The 27,526-nt window shown below is 42.5% G+C and overlaps 1 protein-coding gene across 2 annotated transcripts; it reads right to left on the reverse strand.

Annotated features, from left to right (window-relative positions):
- Nucleotides 1–511: 511 nt before the first annotated feature.
- On the reverse strand, nucleotides 512–27,523 carry NIPSNAP2 (nipsnap homolog 2). Of its 2 annotated transcripts, XM_067706021.1 has the most exons (10): nucleotides 27,364–27,523; nucleotides 17,374–17,513; nucleotides 17,246–17,291; nucleotides 14,318–14,412; nucleotides 13,912–13,982; nucleotides 12,845–12,985; nucleotides 11,954–11,985; nucleotides 7,025–7,119; nucleotides 2,796–2,879; nucleotides 512–1,665 (listed from the first exon to the last, which is right to left on the reverse strand). In XM_067706021.1, exons 1-10 carry the CDS (start codon nucleotides 27,453–27,455, stop codon nucleotides 1,601–1,603), a joined length of 861 nt encoding a protein of 286 aa, XP_067562122.1. In that variant the 5' UTR covers nucleotides 27,456–27,523; the 3' UTR covers nucleotides 512–1,600. The 2 variants fall into 2 exon arrangements, with proteins under 2 accessions (XP_067562122.1, XP_067562123.1); XM_067706022.1 differs by lacking the exons at nucleotides 13,912–13,982; nucleotides 17,246–17,291.
- Between the last annotated feature and the right edge of the window lie 3 nt (nucleotides 27,524–27,526).

Below are 27,526 nucleotides of genomic sequence, written 5' to 3' on the forward strand. Positions count from 1 at the left end.
TAAGTAATTTAGAAAGCAGTTTCATATAGTTTTCATTCACATGCTACAGACATGCTCAGAGCATCTAATCAGTAGAGTAGCTGGTGCTAAACTGCAGGTTTTCTGTGCCAGAGCTTGCTATACCCTCTCTCTCCCACTGCTTCCTGTGCCACCATGAAGAGCCAGTTACAGAAATTCAGAGCTGAAGGGACCTTAAAGGCTATTGGATTCAACCTCCCCATTTTATAGGTTAAGGAACTCAACACCCAGGAGGGTAAGTACCCCCTCAAGGAGCACAGCCTGTTCTTCCACTGGCAGCCCCAGCCCCCAAACATCAGGCCATCATGCGCTGGTACCCAAACACCCATTCCTCATAACACCTACCAAGTGGCCATAAGGAGCGGCCGATGAGCCTATTTAATATTTTACTCTGTAGATGCACATATACCCATTGAACTGGGACAAGCTACCTTTCAAGAGTGACAGAGTCATTCTCAGCACCAGTCATTAAAAAAAGATTGCAAACATGTAATATGTGAAAATTAAGAGGATTTTATTGAATTTTATATGTTCTTGGAGAAAACCATTCGCATGTAAAAGCTTGACATTTGGTATGAGATTTTTATTCACACTTTAACATAAATTCTTTGATCTGGGGGTCAGACATAATTTTTCATTTCAACAGGACTTTCACATGATTACAGTCACAAAATTGGCACACTATATTAAAAAACTAAATCAGAGCTAGACGAAGTATGCAGCTTTATGCCAATTTAAATCTCAACATGCACCACCCCTCATACATGATCTTGGAAAAATCGTCTGTGAGCTTACTAAAATATTAACCAGAGAATGTCTGAGGTCACAGATGATTGTTTACAAAATAAAACCTCTTTTCCTAGTGCTACTCGTTTTGTTATAGAAAAATATTACAAATAAAAATTAGTGCTATTCAAGGTGTTCATTTCAAAGTCACATATGATACAGAGGTTCAAGCCATTTTTTCCTCTCATATAAAGATATCATGACACACAATGTGGAGACTGAATTACCGATCAACCACTTCCAACTCAGTAATGATACACTGTTTATTATGCTGACATTAAAAATGAGAGTGAAGTAAAACATTTGCAGGTATTGGGTACACTTATAATTTGTTCCTAGTCTGAGACTCAGAAAAATGCTACAGAAACATGACAAAATTTATATTTCTTCCTGATACAAGAAATTTGTCTAAAAATCTGTAATTATAAAACAGATTTGCTTTTTATAAAGAAATGGCTAACTTTTTTCCATGGTTGGATTCTTATTTGGAGACGATTCCAATTTTAATTTGGGCCCTCTTTTCCTGGAGGGTGGGGAGAGGTGGCCCGGTATTGTAAGGTATATTCGACAAATACAGGGATGTTTCAGAGGACTACAGAGCACTGCTACAATCAGCCAAACTGTAATAGTTCACTTTCTTGTGATTTTGTAAATTTTAAAGAAAAGAGGTCTCTTACAAGCTATATACAGCAGTTTACACTTCAGTGTTTCTTTTTCACTTGATATACAGTTCAAATTAATTTATGACAAGTACTTGTCACATAAATTTATGTAGGCACATCAAAATTCTGTAGCTTTACTGGAGGGGTGAAGTCTTCTGTGGGATCATGATTCTGGATTCCATTTCCTGAATAAGTGGGACTGAAAACAAAGATCAAGATTACTAGGCTCGTTCTTTTCTAAACAGACTGCAGTAAATATACATTAACAAATAGGTTGCTAAGCATATTCAGAAGACATGCTGCTTGAAATCAGAATAGAGTACTGGAATATTTAGGATTGATCTCAGGGGAAGAAATACACAAGCTAATGACACATCAGCTGACACCCTATAAGATGATATTAAAACATTCTGTCGGAAATGTGTTTCATTTGTAGGAAATTAGGAAAGTCCATATTGTGAGAAAAATGGTGCTTTCTCAGAAGGTTCTTTCAACTGAATTAAAATTTATATAACATCAAATAATTTGACTGTATCCTGTATAAAGGAACAAATACACTGTACTTGTAGAACTGTCAGTGCTAAGTAAAACACATCTTTGGGAACTTATGGAAATGTAAGAATAAACAGCAAACCCATATATAGTTATATGATTTTTTTGAATTAAAAGACAAGATAATAGTTATTTTCCAGAACAAATTACTCTTTGATCTTCCTGGTAGAATATGGGCTTAAATGTACCTGACGTGCAACATAGGTGGTACCATTCAGCCTGGTTGTTTTCTTCTAAAAATCAAGCAACTAGGATTTCATAGTGTGTGTGTGTGTGTGTGTGTGTGTGTAGGTATACATACATGTATAGGTGTACACATATGTACACATGCATACACATGTACATATGGAAAGTCTAAATACCAAATTAATTTTCAAAATTACTTTTTAATTGCTGTATTAAATTGTAATGCTTTGGGGAATGGACAATTTTGATGAGAAAGGAAAAGCTTAGAAAAAAATTTATTTGTATAATAAATTTTCAGAGAATACAGAAATGCACAAAAAGGGTAATGATGTAAAATTTACAACACATGAAGATCTGAGAACTGTACCAGACGACATATATACTTGAAAGAGTGAATATTCTCTATTGAAAAAATGTCCTATAACTGTCGAAGAAAAATATGACTATTTCTCCATTCCCTCAACCTTACAATTCACGATCCTAGAGCAACGTACTATTTTTTTTTTTAAATACATATTAGCTTCAGGGTGAAAGAACATTAAAACAATGAGATGAGAAGAATGAAATGTTTTATGCCTATTAAGATATTACCTGTATAATATACCAGTTCTTCCCAGCCATGTTTATGCCATGCTGCATTCCGTATATCTTCCCTGGTCTGAAGATCTTTGTAAGCTTAAAAATAGCCACACAGAAGAATTAAGACTTAAACCAAACATAATTCCACTAGTACAGTGGGAGACTGGTTCCAGGATCCGCTGTGAATACCAAAATCCGCAGGTGCTCAAATCCCATAGCCGGCCTTCTGTATCCATGGTTCTGTACCCTTGGATTTGACCAACTATAGGTCATATAGTACTGTGTGTACTTACTGAAAAAGATCTGCATATAAGTGGACCCCAGCAGTTCAAACCTGTGTTGTTCAAGGGTCAACTGTGTATCCATTAAGTGTTGATTCTGCTGCACTCCTCATTTTCTCAAAGAGCCTACAGACCTTCCTCAACTTATGATGGGGTTACATCCCAATAAACCCACTGTAAGCCAAAAATATTGTTAAGTCGAAAATGCATTCAATACACCTAACCTACTGGAAGAGACGAGCTTAGCCTAGCTTAGCTTAAACGTGCTCAGAACACTCACATTAGCCTACAGTTGGGCAAAATCATCTGACGCAGGGCCTATTTCCTAATAAAGTGTTGAATGTCTCATGTAACTTACTGAATACTGCACTAAAAGTAAGAAACAGAATAGTTTTAAGTGTATTGGTTGTTCACCCTCGTGACTGTGTAGCTGACTGGGAGCTGCGGCTGCCACTTCCCAGCATCACGAGAGAATGTATTGAAAGCCCAGGAAAAGAGCAAAATTCAAAATGTGAAGTAGAGTTTCTACTAAATGTGGATCACTTTTGCACCATCGTAAAGTTGGAAAATTCTCAGTTGAGCCGTCGTAAGTCAGGGACCGCCTATACTTTGGGAACTCAGTACTAAGCTGGAATGACGGTGAGCTGGCTATTTTGAGCAACTGTTAGCCCTCGTGGGAGACGCAAAACCACCCGCCCTCAAGACTCACAGTCTTGCAGATTCAAGACGTGCCTTTACAAACCAAGTGAACTTCCTCAATACACGTTAAATCTGTAACCACAGACTGTCAGACTACGGATAAGCAATATTAGACTCCATTTTTCTTAGCATTTATAAAGCACTACAGTGATCTGGGTGAGACTGTATTCAAGGCAGTGGAGAACAAAGAGACCCAACAGGGAGAACACAGCTGACCAGGGAGAGCTGCCTGGAAGCTGTGATCTGACCAAGTGGGTCTTCAGGTTGAAAAGGCCATTTTATCATCGACACGCAGGAACGGGAGGGAAAGGCACTCCAGGTGGAGGGAAGAGCACGGGCCAAGGGTCAGAGTCCTTGGGGTACAATTCGGATATCTCACCCAGGTGCCTTGGTCTCTGATTCCCAACCCGGGCAAGATCCTTCCAACCAGTGACCAGGGAAATGCCTCCTAGGCATCTGGACACGGTGTCAGTCGTGACTAAGAGATCACCCAGGGCTCCCTCCTCAGTTCTAATTTCTGTTTTGGGGCTTCCTTCTCCCTATGAGAAGACCTAACCTTGCAGGCCTGGTCTTAGATGGCCTCTGACCATCTAAAGACAAAAGCTCCCTCCACTAGTAATGGAGTATAAATTTATTACATAAAATATTGAAGATGCTGAAAAATAGAAGGAAAACAAAATCTTTTACCTCTCACCACCCGGAGGAAAACAGTTAACATTCATGTGACAAGCGGCAGTGTCCTCACCGGGGTCGGATGCACACCTAGGGTACCATGTGGTGACCCCTCGCCACCCCCTGCCCCACCCCCTGCAGGGAACACAGTTTGGAGGCCTGTGTTCTTTTACAAATTTTCTTAATTAAAAAAAAAAATTGGGGGGGGTAAAATATACATAACAAAATTTACTACTTTAACTATTTTTAAACGTGTAGTTCAGTGGCATTAAGTACACTCGCGTTGTGCCACCATTATCCATTGAGCAGTACCTTCCCACTCCCCTCTTCTCCCAACCCGATACACTTCACTCTACATTCTGCTTCTATGAATTTGAACAGACCACATTTTGTTCATCTGTCAATGCACCTCTGGGTTTGGGAGGCTTTTAAAGATGGGAGGCACTGAGCCCATTCATACACTAAGAGAAGGAGGCCACAGATGGGGTGGTGGAGGAGCCGTGGCTGCAGCGAGGCCTTGAGGAGGTGGGGGCGGGATGGCATCACGTGCAAGGGTAACAGGAAGGGGGGCTGTGCTGGGGGGAAGACCTGCTTTGAAGCCAGACTTGCTGACGTCTGAGCCTGGCTCAGCTCCTGAACAGCTGTGGGTCCTGGGTGATTTATTTACCACCTGTGAGCCACAGGTATCTCATTTGTGGTGTGGCTGTAAGGATTAAAGGGAGTGGTGCATAAATAACCAACACACTGGTGGTGCTTGATAAATGTTGGTTCTCTTTCTCCAAAAAAAATGGAAAAGTGAGGCTAAGTTTTGGGGGCAGACAACTGAGAATTCATCTCTGCACATCTCAAGACTTTTTCCTATAAAGTAGGAAGTGGGCAGTGGACATTGGGGACACAGACTCGAGACAAAAAGGAAGGTGGAGAAGGGCAGGGCCTCAGAGTAGACATGTGCCTGACCTCTGCCTGTGCGCCAAAGCACATGGGTCCTGACCCATCCGTCTCCGCACTCGCTCACTACAGAGGCCGCCCTCAGAGGCCCCTCCAGGCTGGGGAAGGGGAGGGGTCTGTCTTTTCAGTTTATATCCTCTGGACAGATCATGCACTAAAAAATAATGATAAAAATGACTTCACTCCCACCTTGAACCCATAAAGGTTAAATTACAGTTAGTATAATCAAAAGGCAGGGACACAGAACACATCTTTTAAAGATCTGTTCGCAAATCCACTCCATTTGAAAACTCTGATCCTTAGGAGGTCAAATCTCAGCTGGCTAGAAAACAGCTCCCAGGAACACCACTGCCCCTGACATTCTGGGAGCTGAGGGTTACTGGTGGCCTCTAATCATTTGGTGCAGGTTTCAATCTCTTAAATGCCGGGGAAGCCCAGTGTGTGTGGCTGAGGTGAGCAGTGGCTGGCGGGGGCTTGGAGTGGGGTCTCCTCCCCAGACACGGAGGGTTTCAGGGAAAGGTTCCAGGGGCACAATGTGAAAATGACTTTTCTTGCCTCAACTCACCCATTTAGACCCGGGTCCCCGGCAGGTATCTTACCGTTTAGCCCGTCGGCACTATCTGTAGTTTCCTGAGCACTTTTTATAATTTCCTGTATCTCCATGGCTGTTCCAGCCCCTCCTTCCCACCTCTACTGTCAGTCCCATCTAGATGCTGAAGTCTAGCTCGTATTCCACCTTTCACTGGTTTTCCCCCAATTCATAGCTTTGTATCCCTTTATATCCCGATATACACTCCTAACGCGGAGGGCCCCAACTGGAACTCCCTGCGTCACTCACCGCGCATGGCCTGGTGGCCTGTCCCTCAGGTTTGCTTTCCCGCTCAGCAGACCTGTCACCCGTCTCTGAGCCTCCTGCTAACCCAGGAGGCACGTGACTCCGCAGCACTCGGTGGACCAAACAGGGCAAACCAACACCTCAGCAAATTAATAAGGTTTGGAAAAAGTCATGCTTTTCATCTCTTTAATAACCATTTACAAATGTGCCCAGAATGAACCAAGCTACTGCTGAGACCCGGTTCCTGTTCAGCAGGTAGACAGACATAAACAGCCATGACTGTGACCACACACACACAGTATTGGGCTCTGGGGGCTCAGGGGACAGCGACATTCCCTTGGGGACAAAGGGGAACATTTGAGTCAGGCCCTGAAAGACACCAAAGATGGTGCCAAACCAAAGTGGGCAGGGATGGAAAAGGCGAGAGAAGGGCTTCTGGGACAGTAGAGTCAGACCCAAGGCAAGGGGTGGGCGCGCGTGTGGGCACCTCCTCTGCATGGAATGCAGGACCGTCCCTGAGGGAGCCGGGGGCAGCTCTATCATCTCCCCTCACCCGGGGCTGCTGCCTCACCTCTCTCGCCCCACTCTCACTTTCACCAGCGCACTGACGTGCCGCACATCTGTGGACCCTGCACTATTGACCTCTTGTTCTGGGTAGCCCAGCACCTACGTTCCATCTGGGACGTTTGGCTCAGCTGCAGTGTTTAAGGTTCCTGACCTCAGATACGATTTACTGCCTAGGACAAGTTCATTAGTAATGAACTCTGAAATCCCAGGAATACAAAAATGAAGGGAAAAAAACATACCCCAAAGATGATGCACCATATATAGCTGCCCAATCTGGGAGAAGAATCCTCCAACTGCTTCATTACTGTCCTGTCTGAAGCGAATTGCACGAGCCCTGTAAGAAAAAAAACAACGTTCAGATATTGAATCAGGTATGTTAAAAAGTATCAGTAAGTTCCCTCCATCGTCAGCGCAAGTTGTTCAGAATGCATTCGAAAGTTGTTTTAATGTACATAAGATGTAAATGTACCTTTCTATAGCTACAGCAGTCATTTTTGTGAAAAATGGACAGTAATTCATAACTATTAAAATAAAAACAACATGGGACTTCCCTGGTGGTCCAGTAGGTAAGACTCTGCGTTCCCAATGCAGGGGGCCCAGGTTCGATCCCTGGTTGGGGAACTAGATCCCGCATGCATGCTGCAACTAAGAGTCCACATGCCGCAACGAAGACCCGGCACAGCCAAAATAAATAAATAAATAAAAAATAACAACAACGTGAGGATATGTGGTTGCACTGCTGATTCTTAACGTAAAGTCTAGAAAACTGGCAGAGGGTAGGCTAGGACCTGTCAACTTAAAAAAAGCTGCTTTCCAAGAACACACTGTGAGAAAGTGAGGGAATTCTCGATCTGAGAACCCCACGGTGCCACAGGCACTGTACTCCAAGGGAGACAGGGACCCTGCCTCGAGAACAGGGCTTAAAACAGAGAGGAAGGAAGTGCACCGCACCTACAAAGCAGCTGCACACCATGAACTCTGAGAAACCCGCAAGCTCTGTCATCTACAGCTGAGGGCGGGTGTCGAATTCTGCGACTCCTCGGACAGCATATGGAAGAACCATGGACATGAGCTTCCTGGCGGTTCAAACTGTCAACTGGCAACCGGGGCACGAACCGGGGCACGAACCCGCGTCCTCCACATTGGCAGGTGGACTCCCAACCACTGTGCCACCAGGGAAGCCCTGAACTTTGCTTTTTAAGATTCCCTGCTGCAAAAGGTATCAGATTTTTAAACACCTTCTTTTGTGTCTGCACCAGTACTTTATTTTTATATTTAGTGATGCACTTGAAATCCTAAACAAGTTTTTAAAATGTATATGTTTTCTTAAAGCAGTTTTCTAGAACCAAAGTTGAAAATGAAGGAAGCAGTTTCAAGTGATGTAGGAAGGTCACAGGTAGTCTCTCAAGAGACTCCACACCCCAGTTACCCAGTCAATTTATATCAACACTGCCCAGGCTTGGCCTGATGTCTCAGTCATATTAGGGTCCCAGAGTGGACAGGACTTGGGAAGATGGATTCATTCTAATTCATTTAAAAGAGCTGGAGGGCTTCCCTGGTGGCGCACTGGTTGAGAGTCCACCTGCCGATGCAGGGGACACGGGTTCGTGCCCCGGTCCGGGAGGATCCCATGTGCCGCGGAGCGGCTGGGCCCGTGAGCCATGGCCGCTGGGCCTGCGTGTCCGGAGCCTGTGCTCCGCAACGGGAGAGGCCACAACAGTGAGAGGCCCGCATACCGCAAAAAAAAAAAAAAAAAAAAAAAAGAGCTGGAGACTATGAACAAGGATTCAATCCACTAATATCCACAGTGAGAGACGAGATAAGTGAGTCGGCTTGACCAGCGCATTCTCTTCTTAGAGGCAAACTTCATAGTAACTGAATTAGAACATCTCAAAGTGGGGTGTGGAATCAGAGCAAGGGCAGCCTGTGGTGGGAGTGAGGAAGCCAGTCTCCTCAAGGTCACTTTGTACATCTTGGCTCTCATTCACCATGTGCTCAACTCCACAAAGGTGACCCATGCTTTCAGGTTCTTTAGGGGAAAAGGAGGGATCTCTTGCTATTGCCCCCATGGGCTACCTCCAAGCGATGTTAATTTCTTTAACCTTACATGTAGTGTTAAGTGATCATAATCTTCACAAAAATTACAAATCTGATTTGTAAATTATTGAAATTAAGCAAATCACTTTAATGTGCATTGTAACCCTAAGGGGGAAAACCCTTAGTTTCATTGATAGTGATAAATATTCAGGACAGTTCATTTCATTTTGAATTTTTCTCATTCACTTTCTCAGTAGGCAAAGAAAACATACCTTGCCTTAGCCTGGAAATAATCAGAAGCATGAAGTGAAGAGGAGATCACCACCTTAGTTACCTATGTGCCAAAATACAAACTGAATGCTGAACTGGCTTTATAAATAATTTTTAAAATAACTGAAGAATAACCTCAGTTCCTTCCTGTGGATTCCACGGTGGGCAAGTCTCAATGAGTAATACGGAAACATAGAACTGGGTGATCCTATTCTGTGGGCAACTAAATTACTACACTTATAGCATCAACCCTACCCCCGAATTCCTTAATAAAATGATGTCTACAATAATAGTATACAATCAAATATGTATTTCTTAGTTTTCAAATGAAAAGGAATTCTACCTTGCATTATTTAGCCTTTGATGACCTAAGAAGAGAAGATTCATTAGAAAAAAAGATCCCAGAACTGTTTTTTGGAGGTAGATCTTAGAAATTATCTAGCCCAAAGCAAGAAATTTTATAACTGAAAAAAAGAGAATATATAAATTGAAAGTAAGTAAAAAGTCATGGTTTTCCTTTTCCAAAGTGGTTGAACCATTTTACACTCACCAGAAATGTGTAAAGGTACCAATTCATTGACAACCTCATCAACACGTTATTCTGTCTTTTTAATTATAGCCATCCTAGTGGGTATGAAGTACTATCTCGCTGTGGTTTTACTTTGCATTTCCATACTGACTAAGGATGTTAAGCAGCTTTTCACGTCCTTTTTAGGCATTCATAGAGCTCCTCTGAAGAAATGTCTACTCAAATTCTTTGCCCATTAAATTTTTTTCCCCAAATTTATCTTATGATTTTATTTTTTATTGTGGTAAAAAGCACCTAACATTAAATTTATCTCAACCATTTTCAACTGTGCAGGCCAGTAGGGCCAAGTCTATTCACACTGTTGTGCAACAGATCGCCAGAACATTTTCATCTTGCGAAATTGAAATTATACCCACTAAACACCAACTCCCCTGCACCCAGCCCCTGGCAACCACTTTTTCATTTTCTGTGTCTATGGTTTTTACTACTTTAGAAACTTTCTATTAGTGGAATCATACAGTATCTGTCCCTTTCTGACTGGCTTATTTTGCTTAGCATAATGTTCTCAAGGTTCACCCTGCATGTGGCAGGACTTCCTTCTTTTTAAAGGCTGCATTAATATTCCATTATATATATATGCCACATTTTTATCCATTCATCTGTTGATGGGTATTTGGGTTGCTTCCACCTCTTACCTACTGTGAATAATGCTGTGATGAACATGGGTGTGCAAACATCTCTTTGAGATGCTGCTTTGAATTCTTTTGAATATATACCCAGAAGTAGGGTTGCTGGGTCAGAGAGTAATGCTATTTTCAATGTTTTGAAGAACTCTACTGTTTTCCACGATGACTGCCCCATTTTATATTCCTACCTACAGTACACAAGGGTTCCAATTTCTCTGTATCTTGCCAACACTTGTTATTTTCTGTTCTTTTGATAATGGCCTTCTTAAAGGGAGTGAGATGAATGGAAAATAATTGTGGTTTTGATTTGCATTTATCTTATGATTAGTGATGCTGACCATCTTTTCATATGTTTTTTGGCTATTTGTGTATCTTTGGAGAACTGTCTATTCAAGTCCTTTGCCCATTTTTTAATTGAGTTATTTATCTTCTCGTGATTGAGTTGTATGATTTCTTCATATATTCAGGATACAAGTCCTTTATCAGATATGTGATTTGCAAAATTTTCTCCCAGTCTGTGACCCGTCTTTTAATTTTTAAAACTGTATCCTTTGAATTACAAAAGCTTTTAATTTTGATGAATTATAATTTACCATTTCTTTTCTTTTGTGGATTGTGATTTTGGTGCTTATGTAAGAACTCTTTGCCTAACCCTAGGTCACGAAGATTTTCTCTTATGTCTTCTTCTGAAAGTGTTGTAATTTAGCTCTTACATCTAGGTCTACAATTCATTTTCGGTTAGTTTTTGTATACAGTGTGAGGCAGGGGTCTAAATTCATCTTTTTGCAAGGATACCTAGTTGTCTGAGGACCCTGTGATGAAAAGATTATCTGTCCCCACTGAATTGCTTTGGTACATTTGTCAAAAACCAATTTGCTCACATGCGTGAGAATTTATTTCTTGTCTTTCAATTCTATCCCATTGATCTGATCTATATGCCTGTCCGTATGCCAGTACCATACTGTCTTGATTATTCTAGCTTTGCAGTCAGTTTTGAAATTGAGGACTGTGAGTCCTACAACGTTGTTCCTCTTTTTCAAGGTTGTTTTAGCTATTTTGGGTCCCTTGCATTTCTAAAGCCTGCTGGGATTTTGACTGGGATTCTGTTGAATCTATAGATCAGTTTGGAGAAAAATTCATATTTTGCTAAACTAAGAAGAAAAAAAAAGAAGCAACTGTATCATTGTGGTGCTCTGTTTATGTGACAAAAGCAACATTTCAGAAAAGATAACATCCAAGAAGAATATGAAATAACTTCATGTGACACTTGGGGGGTTTTGTTTTTTTTTAATAAAAAGTGCTTATCTCTTGGAGATATATACTAAAATATTTATAGATGAAATTTTATGTTGTCTGAGATTTACTTCCAAATACTCTGGGTTGGGGGATTTAGACCTAAGCAAGACTGGCCACGTGTTGATAATTACTGAAGCTAAGTAATGGGTATGGAAGGGAGACCTGTGGTATTTTTCTCTCTAGCTTTGTATATGTTTGAAAAATTTCATAATACAAATATATCAAACAAAACAACAGTCTAGTATCAAATCATGGCACTAACCCCAGATTTTATTTCTAGAAGTAACACTATGGCCTAAAAGAATCTCTTTATAAGACTTAACAACCTCATCACTTGGTAAAATACTCACCAGTAGTTGCCCCATTCAATCATAGTTCCTGGCTGAAAAGAGATTTGGATTCGGTTTGTTAGTTCTTCTGTGAAGAAATATGGAACTAACAGTATAAAAAACATCAAATGACAAGACTAACTTAAAAATTAACTTTTAATAATGTGAAATCTAACAGATAAAAAAAATGTAACAAAATAGTATTATTCACTGTGTTCATACCTATCCCACAGTGGAAGTAATATTCTGTGGCTTCATCTAAGAAGACAACATACACACAAAGTGAGAGTTAATTAAGTCATCCAATTATAGTCATAAAAACCATAGTTAGGCCCACGATGATTAAATTGTTGGTACCTATTCAGACTTTATTGTGAAATTTTTAAATAATTCAATTTAAGTAAACCTAACAAGGACATCACTTGTTTTTTTTCCAGTATAATACTGAGCATTAGACCACCAAGATCTACTGATACTTTTTCACTTTAACTATGTTGCCACCTGGGCCTTTCTTTTTAGTGGTCACCTAAGTAGGGAAATATCTAGAAAGTCATACAAATATTATTCCCCTTTTGTCTTACAGTGCTGTATAATGTCAATAGTCACATGCTTATTAGCTGCTCTAGTTCAATGGCAATAGATGCTAAATAATGTAGCTGATCCTGTATGTTACATCTTTTCCCTTATGCGTAAGACTATAAAAAACAAATGAGCTTAGCAAAGAGAAAGGAGGAGAAAGAAGGAAGGTTTAAAGAAAGGAAATAAGAGGAGAAGAACTGGACAGGGGAGAAAAGGAGCCAAACACACATCACAGAACATTCGCTCAGTGTCTGCTGTTCACTCAGCATCAGGGGTGCGTGTCCTTCTGCACAGAAGAACAAGGGGACAGTTAACTCCTATTTCAGTACTTACTCGGAGCTGGTAAGATCTGAGTTCATATATATTCGGTCCTGACCGTGGGACAGGTTCATTCCAGAAACTGAACTCCAATAGCAGCTGATTCTTCCTCGAGAGAAGCATGTTGCTTCTCGCCTTACGGAATTCCGCAAATTCCTTTGAGTGAACAAAGGTGCTCATGAAATCTTCTAATATTTATATCATAAATATTAGAAGATTTATATATAAACCCACTTTAGCAACATTTATGTTCCTCCCACAATAGAATACTATTATAAACAGGGTCCAGTTGGCCTGAGACAGTCCCAGTTTACATCTTGTTGAACCAGCATAATGACTATTAGTATTCCCTTTCACTCTCAAAAGTGTCCAAGTTTAGATATCAAACTACATAGTCATCCTAATTATTTAAATGACAAAGTAAACTAATTTAATTTCCTATGATTTTAGGTTCTTCTAACTGTTTGACAGCATATTGAGACAGGTGACATGGACACCTCAAAACATCAGAAAATCAAACAGCCATTTATATTGGGAATTCCCTGGCAGTCCAGTGGTTAGGACTCCGTGCTTTCACTGCTGAGGGCACGGGTTCAATCCCTGATCGGGAAATAAGATCCCACAAGCCTCACAGCAAGGCAAAAAAAAAAAAAAAAGTCATTTATATATGGACGGGGAGTCTACACAAAAGGTTTTCTTTCCTAATAATGTATGGCTGGTGGAATATTCTCCATTAACACACACCTCTTCGTGAAGGGAGGGGGAGGATAGCAAAGTCGGCCCAAGATGAAGAATATGTGGTTGTCAGTTCCTGAAGCAGATATGTGTTAGGTAACCCAGACTGACTTACCGGTTTCAAAGTTCCAGCTTATCAAAGTACAATTGACTTTTACAATAAGAACTATCATTTTAATAGTATTACAACTGGTTACTCTATGTTTAAATACAACCTCAAGAGTCCAAATAATAAAATTTTTACTACAGAAAACTAACAGTTTACTAACAAAAACGATGGCAGAAAAGAATCACTTAATTCTGTACTAACATCTACTATATCATTAGTCTTTTTCAAAAATCATTACCTGATTTTCTTTGAGTTTATTCATGACCTCCGTGAGGACTGGATAACCTCCTTCATACCTCCAGAGGTGAACTGAAATATATTTTAAACGATAACATACATTTAGAGTTTCATGATACTCTTACCTTGAAAATATTCTAGATACGCATGGTGCTAACACAGTACAAAACTGTAATGTGTGTTGGCTCAAGTTACACCATAAAGTTTCAATAATAGATTCAAACATGAAAAACAATCAAAAAGGAGTTTCTGCAGTGATTTACTGGAGAAACTACTTTAACCATAAAACTGGACTGAGACTTGGAAAGCTTTGCTTATAAAAACAAGCATTATGTTAAAAATCATTTAAGTAATGACAGTAAAGGCTTAAGGAACAAGGGTTTATTCCAAAGACTTCTGCTTCCTACCAGCTTGATCCTGCTCGCCATACCACGTGTTCCAAGTCCCCACCAAAGTACAAGGGTAATGTTTATCTTCGTGAATCTTTGGCAACACCTCTTGACTTAAAGAGAAGAAAGAGCAACACTAATTAAACAACCACCGAAATTACACCAGGTGGACAACACATGATCAGTAACAGGAAAAGGTCATCTACTCTGTGTTCTGACAACTGACCTCAGAATATGTTTATGATAAAAAAGATGTGCAGAATTAGCCTTTTGGCTGAACTCTGCTGTGCTCTCATGTCCCAATTATCAGAAGCTTAGGTGACTGATACCCCAGCTATCTAGAACAGTGGTAAGTAACTCAAGTATATTGATAAAAATGATAAAGAAGAGCCAAAGGTCCAAAAATTCCAGGAACTATGAGTCTATTATTTGCTGTTTCAGAAAAAAAAAAAAAAAGAAGTATATACTTAGGAATGGTGATGTGTATGAAAGCTAACTTTTGCTGGTTCCAAAGATGGGAAGGATGAGGGAAATGTGAATAGTAGAAAAAGAACGCGGGAAAAGAAAGGGAAGAAAGTCATGTGGAGGATGGGGCAGATGACAGGAGCGGCCCAGGAGGCACAGGAAGCAGCAGCAGAGAACGACTGGGCTTTAAGGAAGACGACGGAGCCAGGACACAACACAGTCTGGAAGCAACCCCGACCCCAACAATCCCGAAGGGCATCAAAGGGGCAGGAGAATCCAAATGAAAGAGACGACATGAGGCATAAATTAGTTTCTACTCAATTCAACCAGCTGAGGGGATTTGAAAGGTATCGCACCTAATCCCACGCCGGACACACCGCCCTGTTTGTCGCTATTGATTGCGCATGGTCCTGGCAGTGTATTAATTTAACAGAGGTGTCAGAGCCTGGTTCCACGGAGACCTTCCCGCATTACAGATTCTAATGGACAGGGAAAGGTAAAGGGAAGACCCATAACTGCATCATACCAAGAGAAAAGCTAAAATTTGCACACTTTTTGAATAGAAAAATTACGACGAAAAAGTGCCATATAGATCCAACAATGGATGCAAAAGATATCAAGGGTCAGAAATGGAACCTGTTCTCATTATTTGCTGATGTCAAGTGATATTAAGCTAGTGATCACCACCCGATGTTGAAGCACTAGGACTGGGTGGATATGACTAGTTAACAGAGAAAAGCTCTGAATGGTCTTATGTCTAACTGAAAACTCAAATGACTTTAAGACCCAGTACAATGACCAAACCACGTAATTTTTTGAAGGGTAGCATTTACTTTTAAAATTAAGATCAGATATTAAATGTATCTGATGTATGACCTGTGAAAGTTCAGAAATCACATGGGATTGATGGAAATTAGGGGTGGAGAAAGACAGATTATGTCAGGGAAATGGAATTGGGTTTTCTTTTTGCCACATGACATGATCAGGAAGTAAACAACTCAGCACTGGAGCTAGTGTGGAAGACGGAAGCCTGCACAGATGACCCAGGTGAATGGAGGCTGTAAGGTAGGTAGTACTTGTACTCAGAACTTGATGAGTTGGGAAGAACCTCATTATCTGGGCCCCTAAAAACCAGGCTGGAAACAGGCAGCTGCTGAAAGTTTCAGAGAAAAGATAAACAAACATGATGAAGGAGAAAACAGAACTCAAGCAGATCAATTTGACAAACTTCTGGGTAATGGACTGCAGGGTGGGGCGAAGGTACAGGTGCAGCTTCAAACCCAGGAAGGCAGTCAGAAAGGGCTACTTGGAAATGGGCCTCAACAGGCCTGCAGAGGGAAACAAGCAAAGAGAAGCAAAATACACGTCAAATGAAGAATACACAGCCCTTAGTGACCAGCTAATCACATAAAACTAAGGCAAGAGTCAAATAAAACCATGGTGAGTGTCACACATGGAGAAACTGGAAGAGCAGCGTAATTCTGCACATTGAGTTTGAAGTGAGAACATGAATAGACAGCCAGGAATCTGAGACAGGAGATGAAGTGAAAAAAAGGACAGGAAAGATAATCCAGGGAAACATCAGCATACAGAAAAATTCCACTTTATGAGAAGAGAATTAGAAAAAAGCATTTGTTTTATTTTTAGGGCACTTCTAAAATAAAGAGAACTGTGCTGAGGTGAGCAAGAAACTCAACGCTAATGTTATATTTCACGAACCACCTCCAAAAATAAAACAACAAAAGATGTTTTGCTTCTGAAAGTTACGCTGATTCTGGTAACAAAATCATTTGCTTTCTCATGAATGCAGCAGATATGAAAGGTTAAAAAAAAGCTTTTAAATTATATTTGTGGACAACTGATCATTAAAATGCTATTTCTGTTAATAACTAACGCACTTAATTCTCTTTGGTCTTCAAGTTTACAAATTCGATAAGAATATATGGGTTTCATGTCATATGAGAATCTGCTGAAGGGACTTGAATCCTGGCGGATGGAAGACCCGGGAAGAAATGGCAGCTCTGCTGAAATCCATACAGGGCTCTCACGTGGCAATATTACTTAGGAGTAAAACTGGACACAGTGGAGGTCCCAGGGATGTGAATTCTAACTCCTAACACTCAGAGCTGTCCAGAAATGGAGCATATGAAATGTATTTAAGCATAGCGTCAGGAAGGGCTGCAGAAAGGACTCAAGCACTGGATGAGTAGCTGGGCTAGACCACCTTGCAAGGTCCCTTCCAACCTGAAAGAGTCTAGTAACATTCCAAAGTCTGATAGCCTATGTGAGGAGTTAGCTGAACAAGCGCTTAAAATCAAAACATCCTTGGTAATGCCCAACAGAGCTCAACTTAAGAGCCTCTCCACGTTCAGCTTTAAGAAGAGGCGTGAAAGATCTCACTCTGCTATCAAGGGTTAGTGCAACTGACAAATATTAAAATCATTATTTTTCCCCAAGTAAAGGATAGTTTGGTATACACACCAAATTTTGTTGTATGCTTCTAGGCATTCCGGTTTAACATTGTGAACTGAAACAAAAGAAAATTCAATGATAAACTTATGAACAAAGGGAAAAAAGTCAACTATGAAGATAGCAAACCTATGACTCACACTGTAATTTGTACAGACTGCTTGTTTCCCTTTTGGCTAGGAGATTAGAGTGAGCATCTTTCCTTGGATCAACTTTCCGGACAAATAAGGATTTTAACCAGCTGTCCTCTCGAGGTCTGATAATGGAAGACGCCAATTTCCTATGGAATAACAAATGCAAAAATTTGAGTTTAATCAGAGGTACAAAGATCCCAGGGTCTTTAGGTTGTGTCGTGTAGTACATTGTTTTCATAAATTCATCAATCCATTCAGCAAATACGCCTTGAGCACGCCGTCTAGGCACTATTCTAGAACCTGGGATACCGTATGTCCACTTTTCATGCCACCAGCGTGCACTCTGAACGCAGGAGCGGAGTGTGAGAGAAGTAACTTCGGCACTCCTAGGAGAGTTCTCACGTGTATCTCTGTGAGTTCCACCGTGTGTCCTTCCTTCCTCCAAGGAAATTTTCAACATAGAAAAACCATACAAGGAAACCTAGAATAGTCAAATTCACAGAGAAAGAAAGTAGAATGGTGGTTGCCGGGGGCAGAGGGGAGGGGAGAATGGGGAGTTACTACTTAATGGGTACAGAGCTTCAGTTGGGGAAGATGAAAAGGTTCTGGAGAGGGATGGTGGTGACAGTTGTACAACAATGTGAACATACTTAACGCCACTGAACTGTACTTAAAAATGGCAAATTTTATGTTATATGTACTTTACCACAACAAAAGAATGTGAAAAGGAATATACAGAGAAAGTGAATTCTTTCGTTAAAAAAACTATTTTATCCCTAAACTAAATTAACCTTAGAATCAAGATTTTTAACTCACAAAAACCTAAGAATACAGACTTCATTAACATATAAATAATTTGCTTATTTTCATCTTATAACTGAACTCCTACTATCCATGCTGTCAGAAAGTGAGGATAGATTTGACTTAAGTAACAAATTACACTTTACCTGTGAAATTTTAAGTGCATGTTTAATTCCCATATGCTTGCTGGTGGGATCACAAATTTGTGTGACCTCCCTAGAGGGCAGTGTGACATTATCTATAGCAAAATTAAAACTGCGTAGGCCTGTCGGCCTAAGAGTTGCACTTGTGGTATGTCCCACAGGCAGCTATATTTAGACAAGTGCACACAGCTGAATGCGTGCAAGCATTCCTTACTACCTTGTTTCCAGTTTGTTCCTGGTACAGGCAATTTGGAACCCATTAATGGGGACTGGTCAAATAAATCAAGGTAGAGCCAAAATCAGAATAGAATGCAATCAATACAAGGAATGAGGCAGATCTACACGCACTGATATGTTGGTATCGCTGAGATGAGTTACATGGAAAAGCAGGCCCAGAACAGTACCACAAATACACACACAAAGTGAACTGCTAATAGTGAGGACATCTGGGGACTGTGAGTGGGCTTGGGATGGGAGGGGCGAGTTTTCCTTTTCGCTGTATAACCTTCTGGACTCTTTGAGAATTTTCCATATACATATATTATTTTTATACCTAAAATTAGCTAAAATATCTAAAGTGCATGTTTAGAAACTCCTTTATGGGTAAGGTATATAGGTATACATAACCTGAGAACAAGATTTTAAAAATGAAAGCCTGGCTGAGACTCACCCTCTTCCTAACTTCACACAACTATAATCAAATGACAAATCGCGTCCCTTCATCTTCTCCACTTTAATTCATGCACAGTAAAATTACTCTTTTTGGGACTTACAGTTCTGTGAGTTTTGATAAATGCATAAAGCCATGTAACCACCACCACAGTAAGATAGGGAACAGTTCCTTCACTCCCTAAAATTCCTCCTTTTGTAATCAACCCTTCTCCCAACTCCTAGCAACCACTGATCTGTTCTATGTCTCTACAGTTTGCCTTTTGCAGAATGTCTCATATATGGAATCATACAGAATGTAGTCGTTTGAGTCTGTGCCCATTCTTTCTGCACGATCGCCTTTATGCGGATGACCATCCTCTCTGGCCAGGGCTATCACGGCGTACTCTTTATTGTTTTGATCTCTAATTCACGTACACATAAATGATCTTTTCTGCCCTTTGCTAGATCATGCCAAGGGCAGTAACGTGCTGGGATTCCAAATGACCAATACAAACACTCAGATCTTAACCAGTGCTTCAAAACAAGGTCTGGCTACTCACAGGCCAGTGTGAGCCTTTTCTGGGGGGATCTCTTGGAAACACTAGATGACTTCCTACAGACCATTTTCAATCTGTTTAGCAGACCTGTTTAAGGGCACAGGTACCAAATATAAGAGGTAAAGAGAGAGGTAAAGAGAGAGTAACCCCAGGTGTTAAGGGGAGTTTAAACAAGAGGCAAGAAAAACTTGCATGACGTGCAAATTCCCCAATGCCTCATGAGATGAACAAGTGGATTCCACATTAATACAAATTCCTATTCTTATTCAACTATGGTGCTTTAGAAAAAACAGAACTCTAAATTTCACGGGTTACATTGGCAGCCTTTTTCTTTTTTTGCTTAAAAAAAATTGACTTGCTGCTTTAATGAACAAACATTACAGAACACTTTTCACTCCATATGACTGTTTTGAATTTAAAAACCAATTCATAGGATATTATCACAAATAGCTAGAAACCAGATAAAAAGATTTTTTTTGGACTGATGGAGCTTACAAATATATAAACAAAATATACAAATATAAAATTAACAATAAAATGTTTTCTATAAATACAGAAATGATAAAGAAACAGAAAAGCATTTTTTCAAATCTTTTAAGATTAAAAAGCAGCAAGCTCATATTAAATAAGCAAAATAACAATTCCAGTACATGCAATTTTTCTTATTAGTGCATAGGACAGAAATATATAGTCCTAAGCGGCATTTGTAAAAAGAAGTTGGAAATTCTTCCATTTTGCTTTTATTATATGTTAAAATGCCTTAGAATTAAGAAAAGTGTTAATGGTGGTATCCCTGAAGGGAGGCTGGAGAGTTAAAATAGAGGAGACACACATCGTTCCCCATATAATATCTGTATTGACTATGTTTTTTATTTTACTCTTGTATTTTTTTAAGTACATGTTTAACCCCTAGTAAATACACTTAAAGCACTTAGGACAGCACCTGATTAATGGTGAGATTTTATAACTGTTTTTAAAACTACTTAAAAAAAACTTTTAAAATTAAAAGAAATTATATATAAAAACTATTAGCTCTTTAGCAGAAACCAAAATCATATGGTATTTGTCTGGTTTCAATTCACTTTTTTTTTTTTCTTTCCAAATTTATTTTTGGCTGCATTCGGTCTTTGTTTCTGCACGCAGGCCTTCTCTAGTTGTGGTGAGCGGAGGCTACTCTTCGTTGTGGTGCGCAGGCTTCTCATTGCAGCGGCTTCTCTTGTTGCAGAGCACGGGCTCTAGGCACGCGGGCTTCAGAGCACAGGCTCAGTAGTTGTGGCGCACGGGCTTATTTGCTCCGCGGCATGTGGGATCTTCCCAGACCAGGCCTCGAACCTGTGTCCCCTGCATTGGCAGGTAGATTCTTAACCACTGCGCCACCAGGGAAGTCCCCACTCTTTGATTATATAAATAAACTAATTCTGAAGAGAAGGCAATTCTCCAAATGAATCATGGTAAAATTTACTTCAATAAAAATAAAAACATTTTTGTCAATTCGTTTAAAGTATTTCATTTTATTTTTTTTGGCTGTGCCACGTGGCTTGTGGGATCTTAGTTCCCTGACCAGGGATTGAACCCCCCAGGCCCTCGCCAGTGAAAGTACCAAGTCCTAACCATTGGACCAGCAGGGAATTCCCGTGTTTAAAGTATCTTAAACACACCATGTTTTGGGATATTTGCTTAAATAATATCATGAAGCAAAAGGGCAAGCATATAAAATTAGTGATATGCAAAGTAGAAAGTTTTAAGATTTTTTTTTTTGCGGTACGCGGGCCTCTCACCGTTGTGGCCTCTCCCGTTGCGGAGCACAGGCTCCGGACGTGCAGGCTCAGCGGCCATGGCTCACAGGCCCAGCCGCTCCGCGGCATGTGGGATCTTCCCGGACTGGGGCACGAACCCGCGTCCCCTGCATCAGCAAGCGGACTCTCAACCACTGCGCCACCAGGGAAGCCCAGTTTTAAGATTTTTTTAACGGGACTTTGCATAGTTCGTTTTTTTTTTTTTTTTTTTTAGTAATAACAATTATGAACATTGTACCCCTTATGAAAGGGGTACAATGGAAGTTTCTAAAAATATCAGCACTAAGGAATTTCATTAAGAAATACTCACCAAAGCAACCACTACTAATAGTTCTTAATGAATCCTTCCAGAAGTGCACAGACAAGCGTATACCATGTGCACTCATATTGATATTTAATTCCTATGGCATTTAATACTTTATAATAAAGAATTATTGATGGACTAAATCTGGAAGGGAAAAAAAATTCCAAAGTAATTCTTCCCTTCCTCCTTAGAATTTAAGGGGATTACAAGCTAATAAGCACACACTTCCTGCTAGGCACTGGACTAGGCAGTTTGTTCCTGTCTTCTCATTTAATCCCCGCAACAATCTAGCAAGGTAGGTATTATTGCATTTTAAGGACTAGCTCACAGATGTTATTACACAACCTGAGCTAAGAAGCAGCAAGATAAAAATATGAACCCAGATCTAACTGTAAAGTTCAAAATATTTTCACTAATAAGGGATGCCTCCTCCACACAAACCTCCCCAAGTGAGCATTCGTTCCAGATTTTAATACCAAAGGGATTTACTTTAGGATGGGTAAGATGAGGTAAGGGATATGACACCACTTTGTAAGCTAAAGATTGACCTAAGAAGTAGTCAACATCACAGGACACACACAAGAGCCTGAGTGCTGCTTACTTGTCAAAGTTGGGTAGCAACTGTCTTGACAAATGAAGAACAGTGTGGCGCAGCATAGCCCCAACTGACTGTTGAACTCTGAAATCTTTCAGCTGGCAGGTGACCAAAACTGCTTCATGTGCCCAGTCCAAGCTGAATCACGGAAAGGGATAGAAGCAGCCATGCTAACAGCTGTCAGGGTGATAAGACCTGGGCTGGGCCAGGGTGCTTTACCAGGAGTGACAAACACTGCAATCAGCTGTCTTTATAACATCATATATGTGTTGGGTGGCACTTTACAGCGGGTGAGGTAGGGAGCAGCACATCCTACAAAACACTAGATTCTAAATAGAAAAAGCATTATGTGCCTGGCTCAATGGATACAATGAACAGATGCCTAGCCTGCCCACTGTCATGGGAAAAACCTATCAGTAAACAGCCACAGTGGTCACAGACACTGTGGACTCACATGCACTGTGGGAACTGGAGGGAATGAACCGCCTTGGCCTTGGCCAGCAAGGAGCGAGAGGGACTCCAGTGGAGACATTGCAGCTCTGTCTTGGAGGACAAGCAAGACAGGGACAAAGCTAGTGATAATCCCAGTCAAAGGGAACAACGTGTCCTGGGGCATGGAGTCGTGAAGCTGTGTGGCATGTTTCTGGAACAGCAAAGCATTCAGGAAGGCAAGAGAACAGGGTGTGGGAGGACAGTGAGAGGAACCACGGGAGGGCAAGCAGGCCAGGGGGGCTGGGCTCCCGTGCACCAAGCCTATCAGCTGGACCTTATCCTGTAGACGGGGCAACGCTAGCAAGTTTTCAGAAAAGATCCAGGCGTACAAAGCAGCCCGGCGGTGGTGTGGTGGTGGACTAAGCAAGAAAGGCAGGGAGCATGGCTCCTGGGCTCCTGGCGGGCTGCCCAGTCCAGCAGTACCGGCACACCGAAGGCATCTGATACTCACTGGATGGACCAAAGGATGGTCCTGGGTTAAGATGATGGCAGGAGGGATGAAGGGGATGGATTACATTCAAAAGATACTCCTGAGGTGAAGAGGAGAAGACACGGATACTGATTAGGTGTGGAAGATGGTGTTTTGGTTTAGTCGGGGCAAATTACAGAAGGGAAATACATTTAACACAGAGACCACAGGATGAGGCAAGGGGCTTTGGTCGTCTGATCACCAAATATGCACGGACTGTGCCCTGCATGTGCCAGGCACTGGGCCAGGCTGAGGCTACGAAGAGGAATAAGCCTGGCCCTGACTTCACAGAGCTTGGTTTGCTGGTGGAAGCAGACGGACAAACGTGATCACAGTCCAGGGGAAGAAGGGCCCCTCCGTGGAGACACAGGTGGTGGGCGTGGCGGGCTGGGGCAGAGGGAGTGGGGTCTAGGTCAGCCTGAGGGAGACGTGGACCAGCCCTCTGAAGAGGCACCTGTTGAGCTGAGGGCCTGGAAGATGAGGAACAGTTTGTCAGGTTGCTGCCCACGGGAGGAAGGACTTTCTCCGAAGCAGAACTCTAGCTGCCAAAGCCAGGGGAATGTGAATACAGCAGAGGGGAGAGGGAGGGGCGGAGGCCGAAGGGCCCACCCGAAGAAGAGTCTTGCCTTAAAGCAGGAGCCACGGGACTCCCCTCCCCCGCCCCACCGCCAAGCCCAGTAAATTTGTCTTCGCCACTGCTGCTAGAGACAGCCGTTCCCCAACCTTTAATTTTGAAAAACTTCAGACACAGAGATGAAAGAACAGTATAACGAAGACCGCTATGCCCTGTATCTAGATGAAAAATGAACATTTTATAATTTTTACTGTTTATATATATTTTGCTTTTTCATTTTTACCAAACCATATGAAACCAGAGTGCAGACATCATGATACACCATCCCTAAATACTTCAGCACACATCTCCTAAGATCAAGGACAAACCATGTCACTAATAATAAATATCACATCTAAGGAAAATAATAATTCTATAATATCTAATATCCACTCCATCTTAAAATGTCCCCAATTGTCCCTAAAATGTTTTTTATAGATTTTTTTCTTGGTGGAGGTGGGGTGGAAAGGAAGAGGGATTAGGATCTAGTCAGGGTTCATGTCAGAGATCTTTCTAGTAGGAAAATGTCCTGCTCATTTGTTCTGGGGAATTCTCTAGCTGTCCCCCTCACCAATGGCTTCAAGTCTACACTCTTGATAGGAATCCAGCCGAGTGGTGATGCAGAGGCACAGTCAAGACATGCTGGAGGCAGAACTAACAGATCTGGCAACTGACTAGACGGGCGGGAGCAGGCAGGGAAGGGCTTGGGGAAGACCTGGTTTCTGGCCTGGACCACTAAATGCAAGATGTTCCACGGCTGGGGAGAGAGAACCCAGGAGGAGCAAGCAGGCTTTGCAGGAGGAAGATGAGTTAAATTCTGGGTACATGGTCGTTTCCAGCACCTGGGGGACACTGATGCAGTGCTCAGTAAACAGCTGAGCAGAGGGCCTGGCACTGAGCAGAGCGAAGATGTACTTGGCAAATCGGCCTCCTGGGAACGCGTCCTCCATCCCTCCGGAACCACTCTCGCAAAGTCACTCACAACCACCCCTGTCGGTAAGTGGTTTTCTTCCGCCATCTTAACCTTCTGGCAGCATCTGGCACAGCTGAACCACTCCCTCTTTGAAATACCGCCCCCGGGCACTGACCAATAATGACCTCACAGCTGCCCCTTCCAGCTCCCTTGCTGCCTCTCCTTCCTATATCCAGCCTGTAAATATCCATACAGCCCAGGGCCTGCTTCTCAGCTCTTTCTCTATCCACACTCCTCAAGCAAATCTCATCCATTCCTATAGTTTAAAAAAGCATTTTATTATGAAAAATTTCAATCAAATACAATATAGTATACTGAAACCCATGGATCTATTAACATTTTGCATTCCTATATGCTGACAATTCTCAAATGCTGTCCAGACATCTCCTTGGAGGAGTCATATAGGTACAATAAGCCAACTGCCTACTGGGTCTTTCTATTCGAGTAGCCCACAGACATCTCCAATTTCACCGGGTTCAAAACTGCCCTGGATCCGCCCCCTCCCCACCCTGCACCTGTTCCTCCTTCTCTGAATGACTAGCAAGCACCCTGCGTGCCTTATTCACTGATGCTTCCCAACAGCACCTGGCACGTGGTGGGCACTCTCACCTTTGGAACAAACGAGTCTCCGTAAATGGCACCAGCATCTGCCTAGTTGACCATCATCCTGACTGTCCCCTTTTCAAAGTCAGCCTGATCTTTTAAAAACGTAGATCAGATCACGTCACACTAAAGTGTATACGTTTAAACGTCTTCCAGAGTAAAATCCAAGCTCTCTCAATGGCTTGTGCGGCCTGGAATTATCGGGCCCCTGCTGCTCGCCACCTGTTCTCCATCTTCCCTTTACTCCTGCTCTTAGATTTTTCTCGGGTTTCCCAGTATGCCTGACTCCTCTCGTTCACGGCTTTCATGCCCACTGACCCTTCAGGTCTCAGCTTAATGCCACCTTCTCGGAGAGGCCTTCCATGACCTCATGCAGGGAGGTTCCCTGATTCTCCCATGCCACCTACCTCAATCTGTAAGTCTACGTGGGATTCCACCTCTGCCATGGCTTCCTGGGGAGAGTGACCATGGCTATTATGCTCAGGTTCATAGGGCTTCATCGACATCATATACATTCAATATGTGATACAATCAATGAGTTAGCTGGGTCCAGACTGAGTCCTAAAGAACACCTACAGTTAAAGCAGACTAGAGCCCGGGAAGGAGTTGAGTAGTCAGAAGGTACAGGGCACCTTGTATAGAGACAAGGACGCCAGTGTCAAGAGCGCTTGGCCCCAGCAGGAAGTGGGGGTACCGGGCACACCCGGGTCCAAATCTCCAGTTTATTAGCTTCAAGTGACCTTGGGCACTTTAGGGGAACACCTTCAGTCTCAGCTGTCTTTTGTGAAAAAAAGAAAATATCAATTTCATGGGCTTTTATCATCTGTGTGAAAAAATAAAGCAACAGTAGATACTTAATAACAGAATAAAAATAAAAGGAGGGTGATTTGTTAACCATCTTGGAAACATAAATATCAAATTTTGAAACACAAGTTGAGCATGAGTCCTAGGAAGGGCACTGGGCCTCAAGCCTCACAAACTTGGGTTCAAATGCCTTTTCCAGCCACGTGTCTCAAGCCCTTTAGGTTCCTTCTCATCTCTAAAATGCACATCCTATTACTTCTTAAGAGTGCTACTAGGATTACATTAAATAAGCCGTATCAGTATAAAGCTGGCCCGTATTAGGAGTTTAACAGGTAGCTCCCTCCCGCTTCCATTTTTAAGTGCCAACTGTATTTTCTATAGGCTCACTATTTAATTAAACACAAACAAAAAGAGAAAATTTAAGTTACCCAACGTAAAGAAACCGAAGAAGCAAATCGATGTGTAAGTTAGTATGGGATTTGGTTTTTCGATTTGGAAAATGGGACATGGCTATCTCAGGGATGGATTCTGACCAAATATTTAATCCAATGAGGTTAGAAAAAGAGTTTAAACACGAAGCCAACGTCCCCTTAGTGCTGATAACTGTACATACTTTTTGATTCGCTATCTACTTTTAAATGCAAGTCAACGACTGTTCTTAGGGCTGACACCTCTTCACTACTTCCCCGACCTCCACTTGAGGGCTCACCGGGAACGATACGGTATTTTATTTCTTCCTCACAACAACCCAGGAGGTGAGGGTTATCTCTACTGCCATTTGCGGAATCAAGCACTGAGGCTTTGCGCGGGCGAGCAGTGTTCTCAGGCGGCCGCAACTTCAGGGCCTGCGGCCTCAGGCATGCGCCCGCCGCCCTGCCACCGCTCCGGGTCGCGCCGGGTCAGGGTCCCGCAGGCCGGGCAGGCTCGGCGCGCGGACGTGGCTTCGGCGCCGAGCGTCGTTCCCACCGTGACCTTGAGCCCGGCCGGCCCGGCAGGCAGGCACTCCGACCTCGCCGAGGCTCCGACTCGCCCAGCCGCGCCGACCGAAGCCTCGGTCCCGCCGCCCCGCAGTCCGGGAGGCCCTGCCCAGTGGGAGCGCGGCCGGGCCGGGTCGTAGACTCGTGCCGGGGACCCGTGCCCTCCGCCCCGCGGCGGCCCCTCCCCGGCCGCTCCCGGAAAGGGCGGCGCTGCTCACCAGAGCCCGGGCTGGAGGTTGCAGGGGCCGGCCCGCCGCAGAAAGCTGCCGGCCGAGGCCGCTCCGCCGGCGCGCAGTACTCGCGCCGCCATCTTGCTCCGGCGCCTCGGCTCCCACCGCCCGGGCCGCCGCTGACGCCGCCGCCGCCGCCGCCGCGACCCCT

This window comes from Pseudorca crassidens, chromosome 15 (genome assembly GCF_039906515.1).
Source record: "Pseudorca crassidens isolate mPseCra1 chromosome 15, mPseCra1.hap1, whole genome shotgun sequence".
Taxonomy (NCBI): Eukaryota; Metazoa; Chordata; class Mammalia; order Artiodactyla; family Delphinidae; genus Pseudorca; species Pseudorca crassidens.